We start from the raw sequence: 27,603 nt of genomic DNA on the forward strand, positions 1-27,603 counted from the left end.
AAAAAGGAAAAAAAAAAAAAAAAGGAAGAAAAAACAATGTCTAGTGAGCTAGTGATGTAATCTGGCCTATTTTCACGGACAAGAACTTTATTGGCTCCATTGAGAATGAGGCCAAGGTGGTGTTGAAAAGGGACTAGGGGATTGAGGGGGAAGTGCTCCTTTTTTTCCTTTCTTCTCTATATGATCGTGTAGTGGCTCTCAAAGCTTTTCTAGAGGACGTGGATTGGAGTGTAGACTAAGCTATGTTGGACTCTCACTTCTCAATGGGAGGAAGTTAGAAGGATGGTTCTTGGGAAACGTTGCTCTATGCCTCCATGTGTTTTCTTATGATCTTTCTCCAAGATAATTGAGAGTTTATCAAAGAGGACTTTTGAAGAGTGCTCAGATGAGTTCTTTGAGAGTGGCATTTTGGGTAGAACTTTACATAAAACTTTTGTTTGCCATATTTCGAAGAAGGATAGACTATGAGGTTTGAGATTTTCGGTCTATCAGCCTCATGACTAATGTGTATAAGATGAGAAGATCTTTGCCAAGGTGTTGGTTGATTGACTTAGAAAGGTTCTCCCCATGACGATTTCAGAGCAAAGCCTTTACAGCTAATGAGGCTATTGAGGATTATAGATCCCATTAGTGGGAAAGGGGTCATCTTTAAGATTGATTTTGAGAAGGCTTATGATCGTGGATTGAGATTTTTCTTGTAGATCGTTGTGAAGAAGGGGTTTGGGTATAAATGGACATTGTGGAATTGTAACCTTCTCTCTCATTTTCTTTTCCTCTTTGTAGTGGACATCGTAGTAGAGTTATTACAAAATGATTGTAGGGTAACATTCAGCAGGGGTTTTAGATTGGAAGGATAGAGTGGCCTTGGTTTACTTTAATTTGTTGATGATACAATTTTTTCTGTCTCGAAAGGAGGGATCTTTCTTAATCTGAATCAAAACTTAATATTTTTAGGGTATTTTAGTTCTTAGGATTGATAACGCAAATGTTAGATCTTAAGTTAAAATTGTGATTCTACTAAAATTGGGCAGATGGGTGACCTTTGTGGGGTGTGAGGTCAGAGCATTTCTTAAGCCTAGGAGCCTTATGTTTTAGGACCCTGTCGAAGGAAAGATTTGAAGGAGATTCGCATCTTGGAGGAAAGGTTTTTTCTTCAACGGTGAGACAGCCTAAATGGTATCCCGATTACTTTATGTGATTGTTTAGAGTGCCTAGTGCAATAAGCGAGACAATTGAGAAATTGATGAGAGATTTCTTATTGGGAAGGGGTTGATGAGGAGGAAAATTTTGAACTTTGTGAGCTGGGAGGTGGTTTCTTAATTGGTGGACCTCGGGGGGTGTAGGCACAGGTTGAACGTAAGGACTAGAAGCAAAGCCCTGTTGGCTAAATTGCTTTGGCAATTCCAGCATGAATTTTATACCTTATGGTATAATATCATTGTAAGTAGGTACAAATTCTCATCTTTTTGAATATACCAATGGTGAGGTTAGAGGCTCTTCTAGAAACCCATGGGGAAGATTGGAGAGATTGGAGAGATACTTATTGGAGGATAGATGTTTTTAAAGTCTATGTTTTTCTGCCATTTTGTTTGGTAACATGTGCATTTTCTTATAATGTGATTTTTCATCCTATTAGATCGATAAACTGCAATCAAGTTTTCACCAATGGGAAAGGATATCTTCCGATCTAGGAGAGAGAGTACAACTCACAAAAGAGTTGCTCGCTGCCTGTGAGAGCATTGAATGGCAGGTAAATTCTCAATTTTTAAACCATCATGTCCGCTTCTTTTATTTGTTGTGAAACCTTTTTTTTTTTTTGAATTATATATCGAAAATATTGGATAGCATTTGTTCTGACTTGTAAGCATTGTAAATGATTCAATATGTTGCAACTGGTGCTCCTAATTTTGACTTGTAACATAAACTTTCTCTGAAAGTCAGCTTTCTTGATAGGAAGGTGGATGAACTGGACAAAGCTATTGCTGTGGCAGCTAGAGATCCTTCTTGGTATGGCATTGATGATGCAGAACTTGAAAGACGAAGGAGATGGACGAGTACAGCTAGGACACAGGTTAGCCTTTTTTTTTTAATCTTTGTTTCTTTCCATATAGTTGCATGTGCTTCTTGTTTATTATAATGACTCAAGATATTCAGTAATGCGTCAGTTCTTCTAAATAGCTCGAACAAAGCATCTTCTATGTATTTACGTTTCTTTTTGTTACTTTATTAGGTTGGAAATGTCAAGAAAGTAGTGGGAGCTGGAAAGGAGCAAGCTGGAACTGCTAGTTCTAATGGGATGCGTCGAGAATTGATGAGATTACCAAATCCGCACGAAACAGACAGATCAAACTTATATACAGCCCACCAAGCAAATGATGACTTCATCACATCCGAATCTGATCGACAGCTGCTTCTCATAAAGTAACGTTTGTGCATCTTAATTTGGTTGTTATCTGAATCCTTCCTGCTTAAAGTATAATGATGAAGTATCAAAACAACAGAATAAAATGAGAGATGTCATTGTTCGTTAGCACTTTTCCGTCCAAACCTGGGGCTGTTTATGTGGAGTACTTGTTTGCTCACCTGGATTTTGTTTCCCTGTTGAATTTAATATAGGCGGCAGGACGAGGAGTTGGATGAGTTGAGTGCAAGCGTGGAGAGAATTGGAGGTGTTGGGCTTACAATACATGAAGAGCTCAAATTGCAGGTGCAGATTTTGTAGGCTGCAGTGCTGCCAATTGATTCTCTTATACATAGCAATCTGGTTCGATTTTCTAAAACTCGAAAAAAATCTCTATGCAGGATAAAATTATTGACGATCTTGGAAATGAAATGGACAGTACATCAAATCGCCTCGATTTTGTTCAGGTGTGTTTATTATCTCAATGCTTGCCATATGCACAAAATCACCTTCAAGTTCCCAATAATAAGATTAAACCTTTTTTGTATCGACCCTTACAGAAAAAAGTAGCTGTGGTCATGAAGAAGGCCAGCGCCAAGGGCCAGTTAATGATGATCTTGTTCTTGGTGGCTTTGTTCATCATCCTTTTTGTGTTGGTGTTCCTCACCTAGTTTTTGAAGCAAAATGAGGCCCTTGCCATTCACGATGCATCAGAAATGGATATGATAAACCAGAAGATGAGGTACTTTGTCCGAATATCGTCAAAACTATCCCGAAATTTTGAATTGAGAACTACATTGGGTTGATCAGAATTCAGAACCGAGCTTCTGAATTACAAAATGCAATGTGAAACTCATTTGCACTGGCTCCTTATCCTTGTTTTATAGTTTTTTTCCTTTTCTTATTATTATTGTTTTTTTTTTTTTTTTATAGTTTGTTTACTTNTCATTTGCACTGGCTCCTTATCCTTGTTTTATAGTTTTTTTCCTTTTCTTATTATTATTGTTTTTTTTTTTTTTTATAGTTTGTTTACTTTAATTTCATGTAATTATAGAGATCTACACAGATTATGATAATTTGAACCATCTTTATTTCTACGTCATGTGAATGTTTGCTAAATTCACCGCCAGTGGTGAGAGTTTTCTTATTTATAATCATTTGCCAAATACAGAACTATGGTAAATTACAAATAATATGGAAATAGCAATAAAAGGAAAGAATAATAAATGAATACAATATATTTGCCTTTAATAAAAGGGCAAATATGGTAAGCCGTAATGTAAGGCAAATATTGAGATATTTGCTTTATAATGAACGGTCAACTATCCTTAACACCTCTCGCAAGCTGAGCGTCAGATTTAAACAAACGTGAAGTTTGGATCTAAAAAATTTAAAGAGGTCGAGAAATACTTTTTGTGAAGATGTCAGCAACTTGGAGATGAGAGGGTACATATTATGTGCGAAGTTTGCCAGCGTTAACAAGTTCTCGAAGGAAATGATAATCTAGTTTAAAGGAAATCATAATCTAGTTTAACATGTTTGGTCTGGTGGTGAGAAATGGGATTCATCTAGTTCAACATGTTTGGCCTGCTTGTGAGAAATGGGATTCAGCAGTAGTTGTGGCAAGAGCACAATACTCAGATTCACAGTTGGAGCGTGAGATAGTAGGTTGCTTTTTAGCACTCAAAGAAACGAGATTGTTACCAAAATAAATAGAATAGCCGGATGTAGAACGATGAGTATCGGGACAACCAGCCCAGTTAGCATCCGAATAAACGACGAGCGTACTAGGAACAGTGGATGGACGAAAGGTAAGACCAAAGTGGAGTGTTCCTTTGACACAGCGAAGAATACGTTTGACAGCAAGAAAGTGATCTGCAGTAGGGGCATGCAAGAATTGACTGACAGAATTGACAACATAGGCAATATCTGGACGCGTAATAGTCAAGTATTGAAGGGCGCCAACAAGAGATCTATAGAGAGTAGGATCAGAGAAAGGAGAACCATTAGCAGTGAGGTGTTGAGAAACAACCATGGGAGTGTGGACTTGTTTGCTATCGAGCAACTGAGCACGAGTAAGAATATCTCGAGCATATTTTAACTGACTATAAAGAGATCATCAAGAGTGGGTGAAGCTTCAAGACCAAGAAAGTAACTGAGAGAACCCAAATCTTTGGTAGCAAACTCAGAATGAAGCTTGCGAGTAAAGCTGTCAATAAGAGATGAGTTGTTGCTGGCAACAATAATGTCATCAACATAAAGAAGCAAATAGATAAGGTTAGATTGCTGACGAAAGACAAAAAGGGACGTGTCAGTGTGACTGCAAGAAAACCCAAGTGTGAGAAGAAATGAGCTAAAACACTGGAATCAGGCATGAGGAGCTTGCTTTAAGCCATAAAGAGCTTTCTTTAATAGACAAACATGAGTGGGAAATCGAGGATCAATATACCCAGAAGGTTGTTCCATATGAACATGTTCAATGAGAGTTCCATTGAGAAAAGCATTCTTGACATCGAGTTGTCGAAGAGGCCATTTATTTGTGACTGCAATAGAAAGTACAACACGGACAGTGGTAGCTTTGACAATCGGACTAAAAGTGTCAGTGTAGTCAAGACCAGAAACTTGAGTATAACCTTTGGCAACAAGACGAGCCTTGAAACGCTCGACGGATCCATTAGACAAATATTTAATACGAAACACCCATTTAGAGCCTACGATGTTGGTGTTGGCAGGGCAAGGAACCAAAGTCCAAGTATCATTTTGTTGTAATGCTCGAATTTCTTCATCCATGACAACCACCCAAGCAGGATTCTTAGCCGCAGATTTGAATCCTTTTGGCCAATGGATGTAAGAAGAGCAGAAAGAAGTCCAGATGAACCCAAAATATCAAGATTTGCTGGATGACGAGTCTTGAATATACCAGCTTTGGCTTGTGTGATCATAGGATGAGTGCCCAAAGAAGAGGAATCAACAGTAGGTTCAATAGAAGTCGAATTAGAAGTCGAGGGTGGCAAAGTGGAACCTGCAAGAGAAGTATCAACCTGCACAGACTCATCCACAAGGTCAGAACAAATATCTCATGGGGATGAATTGGATCGAGGAATGTGCAGTGATGAAGTGGTAGGGGGGATGAATCAATATGATAAAGATGTGGTTCCAAGAAATTTGAAATAGGAATAGGGGGAAGAGGTTGGGTCTGGGAGCTAGAGATAGCAGGAAAGTGAGTTTCATCAAATTGAGCATGACGGGTGATATATAGCTTAGTGGTGGCGGGATCAAGACAGCGGAACCCTTTGAGTAGGACTATAACCAAAAAAATACAAGGAATGTTGCGGGGAGAAAGCTTGTTAGGCATATAATCGCGCAAATAAGGATATACACGACAACCAAAGGGATGGAAATTGTCATAATGTGGAGTGTAGCCATAAAGGAGTTCAAAGGGTGACTTACCTCCAAGAAGTGGAGTAGGCAATCGGTTGATAATATAAGCTGCAGTGCTGAAGGCGTCAACCCAAAAACGAGGAGAAAGATGAGAGTGAAAGAGAAGTGCCAAGCCAGTCTCAGTCACATGACGATGTTTTCTCTCAGCACGACCATTTTGAGCAAGTGTATATGGACAAGAGAGTTGATGGTGGATGCCAGAATTACGTAAATGAGTTTTGAAACAAGTACTAGTAAATTCGGTACCACCATCGCTTTGAAATACCTTGATACGAGAAGAATATTGATTTTCCACAAATTTTTGAAATTGAAGAAAAATATAAGAAAAATCAGATTTAAATTTTAAAGAGTAAAGCCAAGTGAATCGAGAATAATCATCAATAAAAATAACATAATAAAAAAAACCCGAATTTGATTTGACGGGAGAAGGACTCCAAAGATCACAATGAATAAGATCTAACACATGAGACGACCTACGTTCATTGCAGGAATAAGGCAATCGATGACTTTTCGCAAGCTGACAAGTATTACATAATGATGGAGAAGGCAATAAAGACGTAAGAGAAAGATGACTTTTTCTATTTAAAAAAGAAATAACAGAATGATTCACATGACCCAGACGAGCATGCCATAAATCATATGAAGCACGTAAAGATTTGTTTCTAAGGACTGAAATAAAAGCAGGGTTGCCGCGCTCCAGCACATATAGCCCTCCATCTCTTTTACCGGTTGCCACCACCCTTCCTATTTGACGATTCTAGATAGTAATAAGATTATTAGTAAATGTAATGGAGAGAGAAAAATCAGACGATAATTTACTTATGGAAAGAAGATTTTTAGTGAGGTGAGGGACAACCAAGACATCTAATAAGTGAATATTTGGAACAGGAGAAAGAGTACCGGTGTGGGTAATGGGTAGGGATGTACCGTTTCCTATGATCACAGAGTCCTTACTCGTGTAATTTTTAGACTGATCCAGAATAGATGGGTCGACAGTCATATGGGCCGAAGCTCTAGTGTCCAGAAACCAATTAGCAGCATTGGGTCCAGCAATAGAACATGACGTGTTAAAGGCTTTAGCAAGGTGAGCATGAGAAGAATCAGGTCGAACATACTGTTGGTTGCAGCGGTCAGCATAATGGTTCTCTTTGCGGCATATTTGGCAGTGAGCTGGTTGACGACCCTGACCTGAGTGGGTTCGTCCTCGAATAGAAGAGTTGTGTGAGAATAACAATGACCTTGCTGATTGCTAAAGGAAGCAGGGTGACTTCCATGGGTGCGACCGCGATTAGTGGCTGTGAATGCTGTAGGAGTGGAGTCAAAGGACTCAAGGGAGCGCTGAAACAACTCAAAACTTTCAGCTTTAGAGACTAAATCTGCAAAACAGGGGATAGGGGTGAGAGCTATCTGAGCAGTAGAAAAAGCTAAAAATTCGGTGCCGAGTCCATGAAGGAACCAGTGCACTTTATCAATATCCTCAACGGGTCTGCCAATGGCATGAAGTTTGTCACAAATTTTTTTGAAGGCACGGGCATACTCAGCAACAGGTTTGGTGCCACGTTTCATCAATTGCAAGTCATCCTTGAGTCTCAGTTCACGAGCTTTCGACTGATGGCTGAACGTAGTTTCCAACGCAAGCCAAACATCACGTGCAGTAGAGAGACCAACGACAACAGCCATGGCTTCCTCAGTGAGAGAGGAGAGCAGAAGACAGAGAAGTCGTTGATCGGCTGCTCTCCATGCCAAATATTTGAGGTTGAGTGTTGAGGAGGTTTCTGGTTCAAAGCGAGGGGTGGAACCATAGTTCCATCAACATAGCCCAGCATGTCTTGACTCTCAAGGAGAGGGAGAAGTTGGCTTTTTCAAAGAAGATAATTGGAGGAAGAAAGGAAGAAGATGATAAGAAGATTCGGAAGCCATAGAGAAGAAAGAATCAGGGTTATTAAATCGAAAGGGCTCTGATACCATGTGAATGTTTGCTGAATTCACCACACTTAAATGGTGATGAGAGTTCTCTTATTTATAATCATTTACAAAATACAGAAATATGGTAAATTGCAAATAATATGGAAATAGCAATAAAAGGAAAGAATAATAAATGAATAGAATATATTTGCCTTTAATAAAAGGGCAAATATGGTAAGCCGTAATGTAAGGCAAATATCTTATAATGAATGGTCAACTATCCTTAACACGTCACTTTGTATATCTCGCACGACATACACTTCTGAAGACATGAGGACATATTTGGCCGTGGTTTTATAGAATAACCAAAATCACTTCTCATGTTATTTATGTTGCATACATATATACGCCTCACCAATGATGAAGATATTTTAGGATGACTATTATGTTAGAAAAACATGCACTACCACTTGTAATAACAGTTCACACTGATAGCTAGCTCTCACAATTGTTTTCATGTATCGAATATCTTATCTCTATATATGCCGCTAGAGGATGAATCCACTTCATCCCATTCTCGAAGGTTGTATTTGGGTCCATCCCCCTCTAGTGATAAGGTTGTGGAGGCAACATGTGTTCGACATTGGACTTGAATTGAGTAGAAGGTTTTTCCTCGAAAATGACACCTCCCTTTTAACACCATGAATGCCAACTCTACCATGTTCCTTGTTGATAAATGTGTTTTGTCCAAGAAAAGTTCTATGGGGCTTGTTGATGCATTCTCAGTACCATGCCAGTTAGACAGAGTGGTGTCGTTCTCATCTATATTGTGCCAAGTGTCACAATTGCACTTTTGTGGCAGCGGGACAACGATTTTGTGACACTTATTCTAACTTGTCGAACAAATTAGTCGAAGTTGGATTTTGCAGACAACCTTGATGTATGATCAAGCCTCGTGACATGTTTAAAAGGAATGTTGTAGTAAATGTGAGCGTGAGGGAGCAAAATCCGTTGAAAGAAATTTGAAAGAAATTGATGTTATAAGCTAAAAGTGAAAAAGTAACATCTATAGCTTTGATAGCATATAACTTGAATAGGAACAATTGACAACTAGTCATATTTTCCTTTTATACAATTTTTGACACTTTAGCCATGACGTTGGAGACATGATCTTGGTGATTGGTCATACACTCCCGTATTGATACAATAAGAATAGTAATGCCTATCTAACATGAAAGCAAGTAAAAGATGTTAGGAACGGGCATCCGGCCTTGGATAATATGTCCTCGACAAGCATGAATGGGACATCTGACACGTGGCCCAGACAATATGCCATAGACAAGTATGACTGTGACATCTTCCCCCACTCAATTGGTTGACGTCTCTATTAACTGACTCTTCATGAACTCAGTGATGTAGGATGAGGTTGACTTGTGGTCTCTCGACGCACTTCAAGTTGATCCAGCACTGAGGAGTCTCTTCCAATCTATCAGAAACTGTTGAAAACCACTTTTCGATTCGTCGACTTTTCACGTCTTCCCTGTTGGAGTCTCTCAGACTTTCTTTCTTGGGAAACTCTTCTTCATTGCGTGGGGTCGTACTAACTCCTTGTGCTTGGTGTGTTCTTGGTCGAGATAGTAGTATTTCAAGTTACAAAGTGGATAACAACAAAGCTAGTCCGCGTCCATAGGACTAGTTAGATCCTAAATGATGCCTTCTCGACTTTGTTGATAACGTTGACTAGCCTCTAATATTTCTGCACTAGTCTTTGGTTCTTTTTACTTTGAAATTAGAGTTAGATCTAACCACAACGTGATCTCTCTCTCTCTCCATTGTTGTTATCGATGTTTTCAACTGACCCTTGTCTTCATCCGTTTGTATTGTATTTTTGTGTGATTATGAGTTTCTTAAGAGGTTTGTCTCTGTCTCCCTCTTTCAATATGGGTGTTGGCTTGGTGTCTCTCTCTAATATTTAGGCGATCACTGACAAGAGTCTTCGCGGGTCTAATGAATCCGACTATCAATAGCTCATTTAGCTGTTTGTAGAATTAAGCTAGCTCAAGTTGAGTCGTATGACATACATCTATGGTAGTTGATCTCGCCCCTGACATAAATCAATCTCGTAATCTATTTGCCCAAGTGGAGATAAATACTTTGTCTGATATTCTAGCTTTGTGTCATAGTGTTCTTATAGTGGTCGCAAGGTTTTTGTTGGAGCGAGTTCACTCAAGCTCCCCTCTTCAACCATGGTAATGATAGTGAGTGTGGGTTCATCACGGGTAGATCCCTTCTCAATTGTAGCGCCGACATCATCTTTACCTCTTTTGGTTAGCGGGTGATAGTTTGAATGATTGTCGAGTTGAACCTCGTTACTATTAAACATTTCACTAGGGGCATGAGAATGAATTTGTGTTTAAGCAAGAAATCCATCCCTAACACAATGTCGAAGTCATCCATCTCAACAATCACAAAATCAGATTGACTCATCCAAGTCCCTATCATAATTAGAGTTCTCTTTGTGAGGCATTTAGGATCGTTAAAGTGACAGCTTTCATCCGTCTTGTGACCCAGGCTTCAATATACATAAAACTGCGTTCCACTAGCTGTTTTATCATACCCACTCTTCTATAGAGGACAAATAAATACTTTAGGGCACCCCATGCGGAGTTTTTTTTACATTTTCGACTAGAGTGACTCGCATTCTCTTCCTCCACCTTCAAGTCTGTCACTTCCCCATCACGTGTGGTTTGGTTAGCTTGATAGCATATGGGGTTGAACAAAAGATTTAAACCAATAATAATAATAAAATAAACAAAATATTAGTAGTAAACACGATTTCATGATAAAAATCATTAGCAAAAAAAAAAATGAACAAACGATTTTATATTAAAAAAAGAAAAGAATTTGTAAAAAATTAAATGCATAAATAGAATTATTATTGCAATTAGCGAACGTGGGACTCATCTCAATAATCCTCAACAAGTTATTGTTTCATCAAACCCAAACCACAGATCGAACCCAACTTCAAAATCATGTGCTCAAGAATGTCATGAGCACATGATACTTCTTCAATATGTTTTTGTACGTATGCATACATCATGATATGATACACATTTCTTTTTTTCCATTGGTTTTCCATAGTACGAGCATATGCTAACCCGTAGACATCTTAGGGTTACGTATACGAGCTCGCCTAGTGGGTTCATGTGCTCGTGCGTGAACCATGCATAGAGAAATATTATGCATCCAAGCCTAACTAGAGAAGAAAATAAAGCTGAAGCAATAGTCACAAAAAGTAAGTCTCAACATAAACTATGTTGGTGATTGCATTTTTCAACGCCAATAGTATGGTCACTTACCGAATATTTTTAAATATTTGAACCACGTTATATTTTTTTTCAGGAAAAGTAAGAGTCTACCCTTAAATAAGATACAAAATAACCTAAATTTATGTCAAATAAACAAAGGGACGAGATATAAATAAAATCTATAGAGCGAGGGCTCCAACCACTAAAACACGGTGTCTTGTGTCACAATTCTACTTGTCTACGTCATAGCCACATAGATTCATTTCATTCTTCTTCTAGTCGTAACATTTTCGTTTCATGTTTGATTTTAGCAATTCAAAATGTATTAAAATCGTCATTTTAAGCTACACGTTATGCATGGTTTGAAAAACTAAATTCATTAATAAATTAAAGCTATGTTTTTATTAAAACATATGATATGATATGATTGATTGAACCTCGTAAAAACTAACATATGCGATGATTTCATTTAGATCTTTTTTCTCTCGATAGTTTTCTTGCACCTGACTCGAAAATCATCTCTCCAATCTGATCTCCTTACTAAGAACGAGCCTCTCTATGATGGCCACTTCAACAATTTCCACGTTTAAGATTGATCAAGATAATCGTTCTCATGTTTTTATATAATATCCATAGTTAGAATAAGTCCATAATCAACATGATTAATCGAATGAGTGATTGATATCATTTTCAAAACTAATCAATCAATTACGGGTAGAAGAAGTTCATACGTTTGGTCACATAATTGTTAAATCATTATTAAGTTAGATCGAGTCGGATTAAAACATTTGTTAAATCCGACCCAATTATTCGAATAACAATTATTGACGAAGGAGTTTGATCAAAATTTCCGAGTTATTAAATTTTTTTGAACACTCAAACGTATTGAAAATGAAAATAGCAATAAACAAAAGATATTTTCCTTTCAAAAACTAAGGAAAATTCCAAATTGGTGAATCAATAATTGCATGGGAGTTCCGATGTGGTACAAGTAACTGTATCACAGCCAATCACAAAGCTCCACCAACTCCCAACTTCCCTGCAACTACGGAGCTTCTCTAATATGTCGCCACGTTTACGCCTGTTTGGTTGTACGAAATTCCACGTGCACCCCCTTTTTTTATTTTAAATAATATAAAACTTGTTTATGAGTTAATTAACCATCGTTGACAATTAATTTAATATTTAGTTGATAATTATAATTATTTTTACGGTTTATAGACATATTATCAAATAACTTTTGAATAATTCTAAATTGTTTTCTAAATATATTATCAAATATAAATCTATAAAACATTATATACAAACTTTTATTTTAATCTAATCTCTTCTTCAAATTTTTGTTTCAAATTATTAACTTTTTTTTTTAGTTAATGCAAATTAATTACTGTCATTTTATCATGATTTTTTTTTTCATATTTATCCATGTAAATATTTTATGGAAGTATTTATAAAATTAAAATATTTATATTCTAACGACCTGAGACTTTTCTAAAAGTCATTATGACATACGTGTTAGTAAAAACATGTGAAACAAAATAAAATGTAACCTCAATTTAAAATAAACGAAAAACCGTGTTAAAATAAACTCCATGGGTTGGTTGGAAACGACTCATCACATGTCGTGTACGTTCTTGTCGTTTTTATTTTTTTAAATGTGGAATATTAAAAATACTTAGTAAATAGCCCTTTGATGAAGTACGACATGCATACCCACATAACTAAAAAAAACATATAACATGCATGGTATGATTTGAATCTAGGTCAAGTGGACAATTAAATCATGATATGAGCTGTATCAATTATTCGGTGGTGCATAAGTGGAAGTCCTATAAACTTTTACCCTAGCGGATGGAAATTGGCACCCAGTTAGTAGAAGTGAGCTGCATTCATCCAAGCGCCTCATGAAATTAAATAGCTAGTTGTCACAATCTCATGATTTTCATATCTACATGTCATTCACACACATGCACGAGGACTCTAAACTAGCTATCTACAATCCACAACATATATGTATGTACAACCATCTTATTCATTTCAACATACAACACAAATCACAACAATTCACACCTATCCAACCGAACCATAAGGTTTATTAGCAGAACCACTTACCTTAAAACAATCTTCAACAATATGTAACAAACCTTTACCAAAAGTGTTTTTGAGGTCATAAAGCTTACTGTAAAATTACTCAATGCGGTTCTTTTGTATGTCACCGACCCATCAAGGTTTAGAAGTTGTTCATTGGGTTCTAGTGCCACCGATCTTTTGGACGACTAATCTCATCTTTGGGTGAACTTACTTTTTTGTTCTCATACTTGGTGATATGAACTAAGGCATCTAAATCATGCAATATTAATGTCACGTGAAGAAAAATCAAGCTTCATTTATGCAACAAATACTTCAAGATACTTCAAGTGGGGCTTCATTTATTCTTACATGGTTACAAATTTATGATGGAAACTTAGAGTTATGGTGTTTCTTTAATGTATTTCTAAAACTTATTTATGTAGGGGCTATTATGGCCATAAAAGTATATATAGTGGCTAATTATGGTCATAAAATATGAAAGTTACAACTCTTGGAATACTAAGGTTAAGGGTTTTAATTTTGACAGTATATAAAGCCATGTATGTTGTCTTTACGAGTAGACTTGGAAAATGTAGTAAAAGGAGCCTTTGTGCTTTTCTTTAGCCAATAGCTAAGTTTCTTTGCAATTCTATGTAGTTTAAGTTGCATGTAGAATCATTCAAGCTTGACATGATCAATCTTGCTTGTGAAGTGATTCGAATCTCAAGCAAGTGTTCTTGCTTTGAGATATTTGATCAACAAGGTAATCTGAATTTTACTTTCCATTGGAGTGATTCTTTATCATTAGGGTTAAGCGTTCTTACCTTTCGTTTGCAATTCTATGTAGCTTAGATTGCATGTTAGAATCATTCAAGCTAGACATAATTGATCTTGCTTCTGGAATGATTCGAATCTCAAACAAGTGTTCTTGCCTTGAGATATTCGATCAACAAGATAATTTGATTCTTACTTCCCTTGTAGTGATTTCTTATCATTTGGTATCAGAGCTTGCCCTTGTGTTGATTCCTTATCATTTGGTATTAGAGTTTTTCCTTGGGTTGATTCCTTATCATTTGGTATCAGAGTCTTCCCTTGAGTTTCTTCCATATCATTTAGTATGCTTGCATGGCCACAATGATAAATTATAAGTATCCTAGGGTGAGACATGACTCCATCCTATCTCATAGGATGGTATGACATCTTGTTTAAACACATGCGTAAGGTTAACTAGCAACTCTCCCACAGGAAAAGCCATACAACCAAAGTCTAGGGGAACGATCCAATGTGCTTGTCAACTACTTAGTTTACCCATGTGGTCCCTCACCCCTCTCAAGGTGGATTTACGGTACAACGAGTCTATTTAGAGGACCCTTGAGTGTTTCCACGTACAATAGTGGCACCTAGTCGCCTTAACGTGCTATATTATCCACCCTAGGTCTAGCTCATTGGTACTGCTCCTTTATTCCTACCGCTTGCAGGGCATTAAAACTTTGACCTCAGTCGTTAATAGCACTAAAGGACGTACTGGAGAAGATAGGAGTTGGAGACTCTAGTGACACAATTCTCACTATTACTAGGCATGCTAAACTTTCTTAATCATCCTTGTCGTTGAGGTTTACTAGGTTTTTAGGGAGTTTAGGCCGTTTAAATCTTATCTCACATTTTTAGGATGCTCAAGACTAGCTTCTCGGAGTTAATGAAATTTAGGGAGCACTAAGGCTTAGAGCTCTGATCGCCACTTATGATCCTAGGGTGCTCAGTCAAATGAAAATGTATTAACCTAGATCATTGTGAAACGACTCTAGCTAAAATGCCCTAATCTTAACTTGGTTCACTCATGCATGCTTTGTTACAGAGATATTCCTACCGATCACCTAAAACATGAAAAACATAATTTATTTATTCACATGCAAGCTCAATGGAGAGATAACATTCATCAATCATCTAAAGTACAAATATCAATATCTCATCCTGTGTTCTAGCATAGTGGAAATCAATTAAAACAACATTCATCTCAAAATCTCATTCTATGGGCATTTTGGTAATTTTTACATCATACGGACATTCTCATCCAAATTGCATAGCAGTCTCTACAATTATTACTTGAGGAAAGTCTGAATGGCTACTTACGTGGATGACGTGTGTGTTTTTTAGCTAGTTTTTTTTTACTTGGAGCTCTAAATTTTTTTTTACTTCAAATTATTTTCAGTTTTTTGGTTAAGAATATAAAAAAATAAATGTTAAAACTTACCATTCTCGATAATCTAAAAAACTCCGCATAATGATCCAACTCTACGGATTATTACTTTTATTTTTTTAATAATATAGTGTTTTATAGAATCAATAAACAAATAATAAAAATAAAAAAATAAATGCTGCCACTACTATTCCATTTAAATAAATAAATAGATAAATAAATGAAGGTTGACATTGATGGTCGATGTTGAGTGGGTCCCACCAAATAATATATTTTTTGAACAATTTTCCCCCATTTTTTGTTTGAAAATATAATCCATATTTTGGTTCAACTCCACGATCCATTGCCCAGCAACACCCATTTCTGTATGCTTCTGCTTTGCTTTGCTTTGCTTTATTCACAGCACACCCCGTTCATTGCTTTCTCATTAACACTCAGGTCTTTTTTCATTCTTTTTCAACTTCTTCTTCTTCTTCGGAATTTTTTGATTTCTTCTTCTTCTTTTGATTTAGATAGTCTTCTTCTTCTTCTTCCCCAATTCATATCGGATTTCTTCTGCTTTCTTGTTTGGATTGTGGATTTAGATAGTCTTCGGAATTTTTTGGTTTATGCATGCAATCTTTGGAGGTTTTTGGTTCAGGGCTTGTAATGAATCGTGTATTGTAATTAGTGATTAGTTTTACAATCGCTTAAATGTGGTTTCCAGGAATAGTTGTTGTACTGACGATGATGTTGTCTTGCCTTAGCTTGGTGTAGGAGAGGCTATTCTTGAGTGACATTGCTGGACTTTGGAGACTAGAATGTGCCATCATTGTGGTGCTGTGGTTGCTGATTCAGCTGCCCAAAAATTGGAGAATGGTAGTTCTGTTAAGTTAGATGATGCTGGCGCCATGTGTTTTTGTAAGGTTTGCAATGAGAATCAGGAGCAAGAAACGATGAAGCGGGATGATGGAAGCTCGAGTGAATCACTGATGCTAAGTCCAATGCCTTCACCGTCGACCTGCAATAGTTGGGTTCCAACCTAGTTTTTCAATTCTTCCTATACTAATTTTTTTTTTCACCCCAAATTTAGTTCCCTTATCGTCTCTTTCGTGTCAGGTGATTGTTCAACAATGGGAAGTTTAGATATCAGGTAATATAGCTTACTAAGGGAAAACTTTTAGGTCAACTACCACTTTTTTTCTTATTTAGTCATTGTGTTCATTTTTATTTTGTTAGGAATGGTCAAGAAGGTTCAACAGGAAGTAGCCAAGAAGATATTGATCATAAGCAAGAAAGGAGGTCACAGAACTTGAGCGGAGTAGTTCATAGCAATGTTCAACTCGGTGGAAGGGATGATGAAAGTGTAATGCCAATCAATAATCAAGAGGCAACACACAATGGTTTTGGTGTTCCTGTTAATGCGGAATTTGAGAAATCCAATTCTAGTTGGATGGATACCAATCTGTGGGATCCTCCAGAACCAGAGGACCCAGATGATCACATGGAGGGCGGGATGGGTTATTACGACGATGATGACGATGATGACGATGAGTTTGGTGACAGCACAGAATGGAGCATGTCAAGTTCCTTTAGTCGCTCTGTGGATGAAGCCAGTGTTAGCCATAGGTCTAAGGAGGAAAAACAAAGGGCAATGCAAGAGGTTATGAATGGGAAGTACAAGGCTTTCATACATCATCTTCTTAACTTAGTAGGTGTTCCCTCATCAGGGGAGGACGGTGAGAATTGGGCGGATATAGTTTGTTCTTTGTCTTGGGAAGCTGCCACATTTTTGAAGCCTTTAGTAAATGGTAAAGCAATGGACCCAGGAGCTCATGTAAAAGTAAAATGCATTGCAAGTGGCACTCGCAGCCAAAGGTAATCATGAAAACTACCCTGAAAGTTTTGAGCAGTGTCTGCAAACTTAATATAGGGAGGTATTAATCTTTTTACTTGACCTTTATTAGAATTCTTGCCATACCCTTTAAACCATAGCTCGAAAAGGCTTGAAAAAACCACTCCTCCTACGGAGGCAGAGGCACCACGATAGCCCTAGCTCATTTAGAATAACATCCAACCATTATAAGGAAATGGACAATGGAGGAGGATGTGATCTAAAGACATCAAAAGAAGATCTAGGGGAGCTGACTTAATTTGGGAACATATATACCTATTAGTGTTTATAAACATTTCGAGACTATAATATCTCGTACTTGCATAATCAAAACCCTCTCATTCCAATCTGTGATGTTGTATTCCCTGTTCATCATCTAAATTTGTCTATGTAACTTTGCCTACGCATTGTCTATTACACTGGCAATCACTCTTCGCCTCTCTTTAGCGTCCTGGGTGTTATAAACAATCTCATTCTTTATTCATTTTAATTAAAAGTTTATGTTTGTAACACAAAAAATGGATTCAAAAGCCTGTCCAGGAGCTTATTTCCCTTCATTTGATTCTTCTCATTTGAAGTGTTGGTATGGACTGGAGAAAAGATGTTAGAGTGAGTGGAGCACAAACCTTTGGTGTGTGTGTGCTTTCCCTTTCCCGATTAAATGTTAGTAAGACATAATATGCCAGATTTTTACTTTACATTGGGAACCTTAATAGTTTTTCTCCTATTGCAGTCAATTTGTCAAGGGCATGGTATTCAAGAAGCATGCAGCTCATAAACACATGGTAACAAATTGGAAGAACCCAAGGTTAATACTGATTCAAGGCAGGCTTGGTGAGGCTCCAATTAGTGGACTGTCTTCATTTAATTCAATGGATCAGGTACTGAAATTTAAATGGTTCAGTCTTTACTATTCGGTCCCTGAGAAATACACCCGTATGTCATCTGATATTTTACTGTCTGATCACAGGAAAATGATTTTACGAATTATGTTATAGAGATGATTGAAACTTGTACTGCAAATGTGATTATCGTTGAAAAAACTGCATCACGAGTTATCCAAGAAGCAATTCTCAAGAGATGCATCACATTAGTGCTTGATATGAAGCTCCACCGTCTGGAGAGAATAGCTCTTTGTACCGGTTCACCAATTTTAACATCTGAAACTTTAGCGAGCCAAAAGGCAAGACAATGTGATGCTGTTTATTTTCAGAAAGTTGTAGAACATTCTGGTGGTTTGGAGGGAGGAAAGAGGTCAACTAAAACTTTGATGTTTATTGAGGGCTGTCCAGCACGTTTGGGTTGTACGGTTAGTATATTATTTATATAATTTCCCATCTCTTATATTTATATCATTGAGTTTGAGACATTTTTTTGAAAGAAAAATCTTGACTTTCATTGAGAGAAAGTGAAAGAATATACGGGCATACAAAAAAGGATAACCCCAAAAAAAGGAGTTAGACTACAAGAAAGGGGTTCTTATCAAGAGAATTAAGACCAAGCGAATACTTACAAAAGAGTCTAAAAACTGAGGCCCCAAGAGAAACAAAGAATCTAACAAGGTACCGAACATCAGCAAAAGAAGTCTGGCACGTTTTTGAAGATTCTGTTGTTTCTCTTACCTCAAAGTCCCCACAAAATGGCCTACACCCCTGCCTGCCACAAAAGTTGCCCTTTATCACAAAAGGAATGATGAAGAAAAAGCTTCTGAAAAAAGCTGAAGCTGAACACCTAAAAAAATTGTGCCAGAGCGTCTAAGCAAAATTACAACTCCAAATGATAATGATTTAGGTTCTTTACTGCCCTCCTGCAAAGAAGACAACAAAGAGACCCAACCACTAAAGAACCTCTAGGCGAGGTCCTATCCAAGGTGTTAACTCTTCCATGCAAAACTTGCCACACAAAGAATTTCGCTTTCCTTAGAATCTTCACCTTCCAAACCAAGGAGAAAATGGAATCACCCACGAAGGAAGGATTGGACAAGCATTGGAAAAAGGAGCGAGAGGTGGTTTTGTAGATCTTCCCAAAGACAGGGTCCCAAAAGGAACTACTTTTAGGAGAATGGCTCAAGGAAGACCCAAGTAGGATGAAAGTAAAGCCTCAACTTCAAAACCCACAAGGTTAGCTTGCCGACCTCTCAAGCTTGAAGTAGTTGCAATTAATGCCCAAAATTTGACATTTTCTTTTGTTAATCCTAAGGCTCGAGATAGTCTAAAAAAAGACTAACGTACAATTTAAACTGTTAAATAACTCTTTATCCGAGAAAAAGAAGATAGTATACTTTGCAAATTGGAAGGTGAGATGAGTGAACCTTGTCTTTACCAGTTTGAAAACCTTACAAAATATTTCTTTCCACTCCTTTTGAGACCATCTTGCTCAAAATGTCAACCACCAAAAGAAAGAGGAAGGGAGAAAGAGGATCGCCTTGTCTATAAGACCTCTAGAGGCACAAATCCTTCCCCACGCTTACCATTGCGCAAGATTGAATAGTTCACATTCCTGAAACAACTCCCTATCCAAAATCTCCATTTAGGCCCAAATCCCTTATTTTCCATCAACTTATCTAAAAAGACCTAATCCACGTGATCGTAGGCTTTCTCAGAGTCAATCTTGAAGATAATCTCTTCTATCATTCAAACTCTATGATTCTCAATGGCCCCTTTTGCAATTAGAGCTTGGTCCGAAATGTGTTTGCGAGCAAGAAAGGTCCCTTGAGTGTCGGAGATTGTTGATGGTAGAACCTTCTTAAACTAGTCAGCAAGGATCGAGGAGATAATCTTATACACATGGATAATAAGACTAATGGGTCTAAAGTCCTGAACATTTGTTGCCATATCCTTTTTAGGAATTAAGCAAACAAAGTTATCGTTGAGAGCATTATTGAGAAGGCATCTCTTGTAGAATTCGTTAAGGACTTTTTGAAGATCCTCCATAATACCCTCACAATTGTCTTGGAAGAAAGCCAAAGAAAAACCATCAGGACCTGGGGCTGAGTTTCTATCCAACCCAAAAACCATCCTTTTAAGCCTCCTCCAAGGAGAAGGTGCCTCCAATTAAGCTCTGTCCTCGAGAGAGATAGGACACCAATCCACCCCCTCCACAGGCAGGTGAGGACCAACTAACGGCCCATACAAAGAGAAGTAATGAAGAATTTCATCATCATTCTCATGGTTCTCGGTTAACAGACCTCCAGACTCTTCAATGGAGCTGATGAAGTTTACATTTCTTCTTCTGCTAGCGACTCTATGGAAATAAGCCGAATTACAATCACCCAACTAGGTTACCGAGTTACTCACCTTCAACACAATTTTTTCCACTCCACACTCAGGATGAGGGACTTACCTTCCTCGAGTCTCATCCTCTTTTCGCCTCTCCAGTCTTATATGGTAGCTCTTGAGACATTCTTTGATTTCCAGTCACGTGCAAATGAGGATGGTGTCCTCTGGATGGTTGAACCTCATATCAAGCTTATTGAAAATTTTAGTGATTTAACCTGGTAGAGTCAGATGGGTCAATATCTATTGCTAGTTTCATTTTTGTAAAAGAAAAGGAAAAGATTTTCTGCCTATTTTTGTTTCTCTAGACAATTCCTTGAGTGTGAAATTATGTAAAGGTTAAAAAAAAAAAAAAGAAGAATTGAGCTTTTTCAAGACAAAGTCACAGCGGTTGGAAATACTCCTTTTGTTACTGACACAAGCATTAATTGCCACATATGTTTCAGTTTTGTAAGAATCTGTCATGTCATGCCATTTTTCTTTTAGACAGCCGTCCAGAACAAAGGTGTTATTGGTTGCATAATTTTTTCTGTAGAGCTACACTCACCGGAACTGTGGTGATTGGTTTAATCCCTACATCTGCGAAAAGTAGCAGTCATATTTATGTTCTAATTTTTCATCACACCATCTACAGGGTCTGGTGTTGCCTCTTTCCTTTGATATTGCTTTGCCCCATGATAGATTAGAGTCTAATTGGAAAATTGATTTAATTGACTATCTTTTGGGCACAAATGAACTATGTTTTTTTAATTTTTAATCTGATGCAGATTTTGCTGAAAGGAGCTCGCAGTGAACTGAAGAGGGTTAAGCTTGTTGTGCAGCGTGCTGTTGTTATGGCATTTCACTTAATATTAGAGACTTCTTTCCTTGTTGATCAACGAGCAATGTTTGCAACTATTCCATTTGGTGGAGTATCGACTATGGTTTCACCAGATCCACAATCACCTTTAGAGCCTTGTAGCTCAAATATACTTCAAGTTGAGAAGGCAAATGATAAAAGTGAACCATGTGTGAGTCTTCTAACGGATATTTATATTTCAAGTGGACCCCATGAAGAGTCTTCTAACGGATCAAATCTGAAGCCGGTGGAAAAGCCAATAATACCTTCTGAACTAGAACCTTATAATCCTGCCATTCTTTCTGGATTTTCATCCATTTCTGATTCGTCTAAGAAAGTCATGGGAGAAAGTTTCCTTTTATCCTCTACCCATCACTCATTGTCTTCTTATTTTGGACATGAAAGAGACTGGATTGGCTTGGCCCCCAAGTCTGACTCAATTCCATCTACTCCACAGGCAGCCAATCGATTTGATGTGAAAGTTAGGGGTAGTTCTGATGAAGAGAATTCAGGTCACGAACAGTCTGCATCCCATCAATCAGCCTTGGAAGGCCTTGGATTCCATGAAAATGCTCCTAACTGTTCTGAAGAGACAATGCAGAAAAAGTCGTCATTGGATTCTCAGAGTATTTTGGTTTTGATGTCAAGCCGAAATGCTTTGAAGGGAACCATGTGTGAGCAGAGCCATTTTTTGCATATCGTGTTCTACAGGAATTTTGATGTTCCTCTTGGAAAATTTTTACAAGAAAACTTACTAAATCAGGTTCGTAAGTCATGACAATGTTTACCTACTGTTTTTTTAATATAATAAAAATGCTGTCTTTGGTCTATCTTATCAATAGCAGGAATATTAGACCACAGTGAATTATAATTTTTAAGGATATTTCTTAAAGTTTAATAATACTTTTTTAGCTTATGGTAAAGCTATCTTATGATCCATCTAATTTTCTTCTACTCATTGGTTTTGTTTACTGAAGAAGCATATGATATAGGTCAACATTGTTTTAAGATGATTCTGACTCGACATTGGTGCAATTGCAGACAAACTTCTGCACTGTCTGTAGTGAACTTCCGGAAGCCCACTTTTACTATTTTGCCCATTATGGAAAGCAGCTTTCCATTCAAGTCCAACAGCTTCCAGGGTATAAACTTTTGCCAGGTCAAACAGAAGGAAAACTTTGGATGTGGAGTCGTTGCAGTAAATGTAAATCTAAGGGAGAACCTTCTACGTCCACAAAAATGGTGTTGATTTCCACGGCCGCACGCAGCTTGTCATTTGGAAAGTTTTTGGAGCTTTGTTTCTCTGATGAAACTTTACCTAGTAAATCATCAGGTTGTGGCCATTCTTTGTTTGGGGACTTCCTCTACTTCTTCGGGTACGTCTAGCCATATTCCGGATATTTACTTATACTTGCATTTCCATGTTTCTTGTCCTAAACTTAATCGTCCTTAGCCATTGTACTTGTGAACTGTAGACTGGGCAATAGGGTTGCGATGTTCAGATATTCCGCTGCAGCAATTTATACGGTCTCAATGCCTCCTCAGAAACTGGATTTCAACAGTTCAATGAGACAAGGTCATCTCATCAGAGAAACTGAAAATGTATGTCATCTTATCTATGTATCTTTCACTGCTTTCTGACGGTTCCAATTGGCTTCTTCTAATCGCCCATGCTACTCAATTGTGAAGTGTGTTATTTTATTGCATCTGTTAAGGTTAAGAAGAAAGGGAAGCTTCTTTTCACTGAGATTGCGCACTCTCTGAAGAAGATAAGCTCTGAATGCAGAAGTTCAAATGTAAAACCGCAATGCTTTCTCAATGACTTTTCTTCCATTGAAGAAATGTTAAACCAAGAAAGATCAGAATTCGAGGTCATCTTCTTGTCATTATCTTCTGTGCTGTGGAATTCTTTGGAACTTTAACGATGCTTTTTTTGAATCCCTCCCTTTTTTGCTTATGGCGAAGTGCGTCTCTTATTTTTATCGATCATCATTTTCCTAAGCCAGACTTTCTCCTGTCTAATTGAATGAAATGCAGGTAAAGATTCAAAATTCTCTTGCTTTTCACAAATATCTCAGTCTGAATCAGTTACTCTGGGAGCTGCTGCTAGAATCATGTATTTGGGATAGACGTCTGCAGTCATTAACATCACTGGGTCTTACAAGTACCCCTGGCACCTCTGAAAATGTTGAGCCAGAATCGGTTACGATGAATATGAATAGCAACATTGATGCCAGACATGAGGAATCAGAATCCATTGCAGCAAATGATGATACAGAAGTTCAGCAAGATATATCATGGGATGAAAATGTATTGCCTATGAAAGAAATTGCAGTCGAAGGTTTAGATGGAGAGTCCGGTTGTGATGAAAATCATTCACCTTCAGTGACTGAAGTCACGGAGATACGAATTATGGATGATCTGAGCCCGAAACATCTTTCTCGCCAAGGGTCTTTGTCCAATGGCTTCAACCAGCATCATTTGGATGATGAGGATTCTCAAGTAAGGGTTGCGTCATCTGGTGATATGCATGTAGATAGGACCATTCCGGTTCTGACAGCTGATTCAAGCTTGGGCAAATTGTTGTGGGCACCATGTGTGGAGATCCGGCAGATGCACATAAGGGACATCCAGAGGAGTTTTTTTCCTGAACTCAAATCCTTCAGTAGCTATACTCCCAAACTCATACCTGCAGCCTCTGCCTTCACCAACGAAGAAGGACAGAAGCTACACATTCGTCTTGCAAAAGATAATTTTATTGTTTCGGACTATGAGGGTGAACTCTCGAGCATAGTTGCTTGTGTACTCGCTTTGTTGGAAGATCTATCCCTTCAAACGGATTCTCATAATGAGGATAGTAAGGGAGAGGGGGGAGGTGTTTCACAACCAAATTTGAGTTCACAGAGCCTAAATAAAGTTCCCTCAAATGGATCCTCCGATTCAGACTCGAGTGCCGCATCAGACGCATACCAGTTCTCAAATTTTGAGAGGTTAAATTTGTTGGATTCTCTCGTTCCAGAGACTTTCAAGCGGACAGATCATGAAGGGGTCATAAAGTCACTAGCAAATGGAAAGTATGTTGTGAATTGTCCATATTTCAATCAGTTCCGTGATCTTCGAAGTCAATGCTGCCCATCTGAGCTCCATTACATAGCTTCCCTAAGCCGTTGTATAAAATGGAATGCAAAAGGCGGGAAGAGCAATTCTTTCTTTGCCAAGACACTTGATGACAGGTTCATTATCAAAGAAATTAAGAGGACGGAGTATGATTCATTTATGAAGTTTGCTCCTGAGTATTTCAAGTACATTAAGCAATCATTTGACATGGGGAACCAGACCTGCCTTGCCAAAGTTCTTGGAATCTATCAGGTTTGATCGCTATAACATTCATCTCTTTCTCATTTTATAGCACCCCCACCCTCAGTTGTCCGTCATGTTATCTTTACGTTTCTTTTACAGGTAGCAGTGAGAGAGCCAAAGAGCGGGAAAGAGATGAGACATGATGTGATGGTTATGGAGAACCTCAGCTTTGGCCGCAACATAATTCGCCAATATGATCTTAAAGGAGCTCTACATGCTCGATACAATCCGGCTGCCAACAATTTTGGCGAAGTCCTCTTAGATCAGAACTTTGTAAAGGACATGAACTCGTCTCCCATCTATGTGAGTAACCGAGCAAAGCGTCGGATGCAACGGGCAATTTGGAACGACACTGCTTTTCTCAATGTGAGTACAAATTAATTCATTGAAGTTCATTTCCCTCCTTTTTTGTAGTTTTATCACATCAATCGAATGTTTCTTATCACTCTTAAAAGTGCAAATAAAATTTCAGGAACTAAAATGGAATATAAATCTTAAATTATCATAGATATCATAGTTATTTGGTGGAGGTGATATTTTAGATAAGGGAGTTTTAACATAATTTTATTTCTCTTTTTAATTTATAAATCTTTATTTGAGCTTATTAATCAATGGGCTTAGGACGACTAGCCTGTTAATGACCTGCTATTGAGATCATTTAAAGGCTTGTATTCTGTACATTTGGATCATCTTTTGGGAGTAACAAAATTTCTTTACATGAGTTTTTGTTTAAACTTTAGAGACCATTGGTAGGTATGGGTGTGAAAAGGGGAATAAAAATAGAAGTGTCACAATAAAAGAAACAAGAAAGGGATTTTGTAAATGATCTGAAGCAGGTAGGTGCTTTAGTTTTATATAGAGACTACTGTTGCATTTGATTTAATCTCATGAATGCATTTGGAAGATACTTTTCTTTTTCTGACAGTTTTTAGCATAACGTGTGCAGTCGATAAATGTTATGGATTATTCTCTGCTTGTTGGGGTTGATGCCGAAAAGAAGGAATTTGTATGTGGGATAATCGATTATCTTAGACAATACACCTGGGACAAGCAATTAGAGACATGGGTAAAATCCTCCCTCGTCCCGAAAAATGTACTGCCCACTGTCATTTCTCCAAAAGAATACAAGAGAAGATTCAGAAAGTTCATGTCTGCACATTTCTTGAGTGTCCCAGATCATTGGTGCCTGCAGCAGAACTTCCCCTAGTTCGTGCTTCTTCTAAGACGAACGGTGAAGAAAATGCTCGGTTTTGGTTTAGTGTCAATATATATACAGGGAAAATGTGGATCGCAGGAGGACGATCTGTCTTTCTTCATCATTACACTTGCAAATTCATTATAGTGTGAATAGATGAGTGGCATGGGTTTGGGCATTCAGTTGTTTATGATGAGGCCTCAGATTCTGCAATTTTTCTTAGCAAAATTATAGGGTGGTGGGCTGTCCAGTTGAGGGGAGGGGCAAAAGAGTAGTAAAGTGTATAGTTGTTATTATTTGCTGTGAAAATCATACATAAATCCTCACTTATATGATATTGATGTTCATTCATATATATATCTATAGAAGTTTCCCTTGTGTTCTTTGTTTGTCTGAAAAAACTGAACATCCCTTTATTTTACATTAGTTAGGGTAAATTTCATTTCCACTTTGATTCACGAATATCCATATTCTCTTCGTTCAATCGTTCAATTGTTCAATTTCAAAAATGGAATATTTTTCATGTGATCAACTTGAGAGGTATAAAAAAGGGCATGAAGAATAAATAGAATGTAAATATTGCTACTCTCCCCAACTAAAAAGATTATACAAAATTTTCATGAACTAAAAAGATGCTCTAAGAATACATGTAGAAACTCATCCCAATATATTTGAAGAAACACTATTGGGTGAATCTCCATAATCCTCATCCACTTCTTCTAATTTTCTTTCTCATTTTATCTTCTTTTCTATACCTCTCTCGCCGTTCTTCTCTTTGCCGCTTTTTAGACAGCTGCTCGTTTTTGGCATTCTCCGCTTCAAGCTCTTTTCTTTTCTTCTCTTCTTTAAGCTTTCGTTTCTTCATCTATATGGACAAAATTGAGATACAAAATATGGATTAGAAGTTAGCTTATTATATTATATTCTAAGAGAAGGAAAACCAAAAAAAAAAAATGCATTACTTTCTCATGTCTCATAAGTTGAAGCTGCTGAACAAGTGCATGAACTTTCCGTTCACGAGGCTCCATCACCACAGCTCTTCGCTTTTCAAGAAGTGGCCTCTGTTGACTAGGTTTATCCTTCGGTTTTGATTTGAATGGCAAGGCTGCTTGTAATGATTTGGGAATCACCAATGGATTGAACTTCCGTTTCTGCCTTTCGATTGGCTTGTACACTGAATCCTTGTTCACAGGAATGGGAAGATTATGTTCTTTCCTGAGTTCAGCCACAGTTTTCATCCCTTGCCATATTCGACCACGAGGTTGCAATGCTGTAGTCAGCGGGTTGTAGAATTGAGGAATTTCAACTTTAGTCCATGCACGCAAGAAAACTACATCACTCATCCGAATCTTGTCCTCGAAGGTACATCTAGCAATCCCTTCCTTCGGGACTCCCCCTCTCTTCTTGGGCTGGTTACCAATCTCCTCTTTCGCAGCCTGCAGATAGATAGCATTGGTTGAAACTAGGAATTAAATATCCATTGATGTATAGATATCATTATTCCAGGCGTCCAACATAGCCTGGAGTGAGAATCAATACTTTTACAATACTGTAAAAGTTATCAACGACGAGAAAGAAAAAGTAATCAAATGATATCCTAACATCCCTGCAAATACTTGACCCTACGTCTAGCTACACATATTGACCATCTACAGATTTACAATGGCAAATTACATAGAAGAACTGGTAAGGGTCATTCAGTTACAAAATCTATAAATTGATAAATAAATCTTCTATTTG

The 27,603-nt window shown here is 37.7% G+C and overlaps 3 protein-coding genes across 11 annotated transcripts in view; 2 read left to right on the plus strand and 1 right to left on the minus strand.

Moving 5' to 3' along the window:
* Positions 1 to 3,337, plus strand: part of LOC111438398 (syntaxin-61-like) — a 10,630-nt gene extending 7,293 nt beyond the window's left edge. For all 3 annotated transcript variants that reach the window (XM_023076305.1, XM_023076303.1, XM_023076306.1), the window contains exons 3-8: positions 1,637 to 1,750; positions 1,958 to 2,071; positions 2,231 to 2,421; positions 2,617 to 2,707; positions 2,803 to 2,868; positions 2,962 to 3,337. In XM_023076305.1, coding sequence (XP_022932073.1) covers positions 1,637 to 1,750; positions 1,958 to 2,071; positions 2,231 to 2,421; positions 2,617 to 2,707; positions 2,803 to 2,868; positions 2,962 to 3,072 — 687 coding nt within the window. In that variant the 3' untranslated portion in view covers positions 3,073 to 3,337. The remainder of the gene's footprint in view (positions 1 to 1,636; positions 1,751 to 1,957; positions 2,072 to 2,230; positions 2,422 to 2,616; positions 2,708 to 2,802; positions 2,869 to 2,961) is intronic.
* Positions 3,338 to 15,652: 12,315 nt separating this feature from the next.
* Positions 15,653 to 26,220, plus strand: LOC111438379 (putative 1-phosphatidylinositol-3-phosphate 5-kinase FAB1D). Of its 6 annotated transcripts, none has more exons than XM_023076273.1 (13): positions 15,653 to 15,760; positions 16,079 to 16,330; positions 16,421 to 16,454; positions 16,541 to 17,179; positions 17,929 to 18,076; positions 18,166 to 18,504; positions 21,238 to 22,071; positions 22,350 to 22,684; positions 22,784 to 22,910; positions 23,024 to 23,179; positions 23,346 to 24,677; positions 24,768 to 25,034; positions 25,615 to 26,220. In XM_023076273.1, exons 2-13 carry the CDS (start codon positions 16,123 to 16,125, stop codon positions 25,873 to 25,875), a joined length of 4,680 nt encoding a protein of 1,559 aa, XP_022932041.1. In that variant the 5' UTR covers positions 15,653 to 15,760; positions 16,079 to 16,122; the 3' UTR covers positions 25,876 to 26,220. The 6 variants fall into 6 exon arrangements, with proteins under 6 accessions (XP_022932041.1, XP_022932042.1, XP_022932038.1 ...); XM_023076274.1 differs by having other exon boundaries at positions 15,654 to 15,687; positions 16,069 to 16,330; XM_023076270.1 differs by having other exon boundaries at positions 15,659 to 15,760; positions 16,069 to 16,330.
* Positions 26,221 to 26,425: 205 nt separating this feature from the next.
* The window catches only part of LOC111438380 (ribosome biogenesis protein bms1-like), a 17,246-nt gene continuing 16,068 nt past the window's right edge, over positions 26,426 to 27,603 (minus strand). For both annotated transcript variants that reach the window (XM_023076278.1, XM_023076279.1), the window contains 2 exons: positions 26,826 to 27,299; positions 26,426 to 26,728 (listed from right to left, as the gene is read on the minus strand). In XM_023076278.1, the coding sequence (XP_022932046.1) occupies positions 26,570 to 26,728; positions 26,826 to 27,299 (633 nt within the window). In that variant the 3' untranslated portion in view covers positions 26,426 to 26,569. The remainder of the gene's footprint in view (positions 26,729 to 26,825; positions 27,300 to 27,603) is intronic.

Source organism: Cucurbita moschata, unplaced genomic scaffold (genome assembly GCF_002738365.1).
Source record: "Cucurbita moschata cultivar Rifu unplaced genomic scaffold, Cmos_1.0 Cmo_Scf00074, whole genome shotgun sequence".
NCBI classification, from domain to species: Eukaryota; Viridiplantae; Streptophyta; class Magnoliopsida; order Cucurbitales; family Cucurbitaceae; genus Cucurbita; species Cucurbita moschata.

Coding starts and splice junctions, on each gene's coding strand:
- LOC111438379 (XM_023076273.1), top strand. CDS start 16,123: ATGTGCCATCATTGTGGTGCTGTGGTTGCTGATTCAGCTGCCCAAAAA. Junction 24,678..24,767: donor AAGTTCTTGGAATCTATCAG/GTTTGATCGCTA, acceptor TTTCTTTTACAG/GTAGCAGTGAGAGAGCCAAA. Junction 25,035..25,614: donor ACGACACTGCTTTTCTCAAT/GTGAGTACAAAT, acceptor TAACGTGTGCAG/TCGATAAATGTTATGGATTA.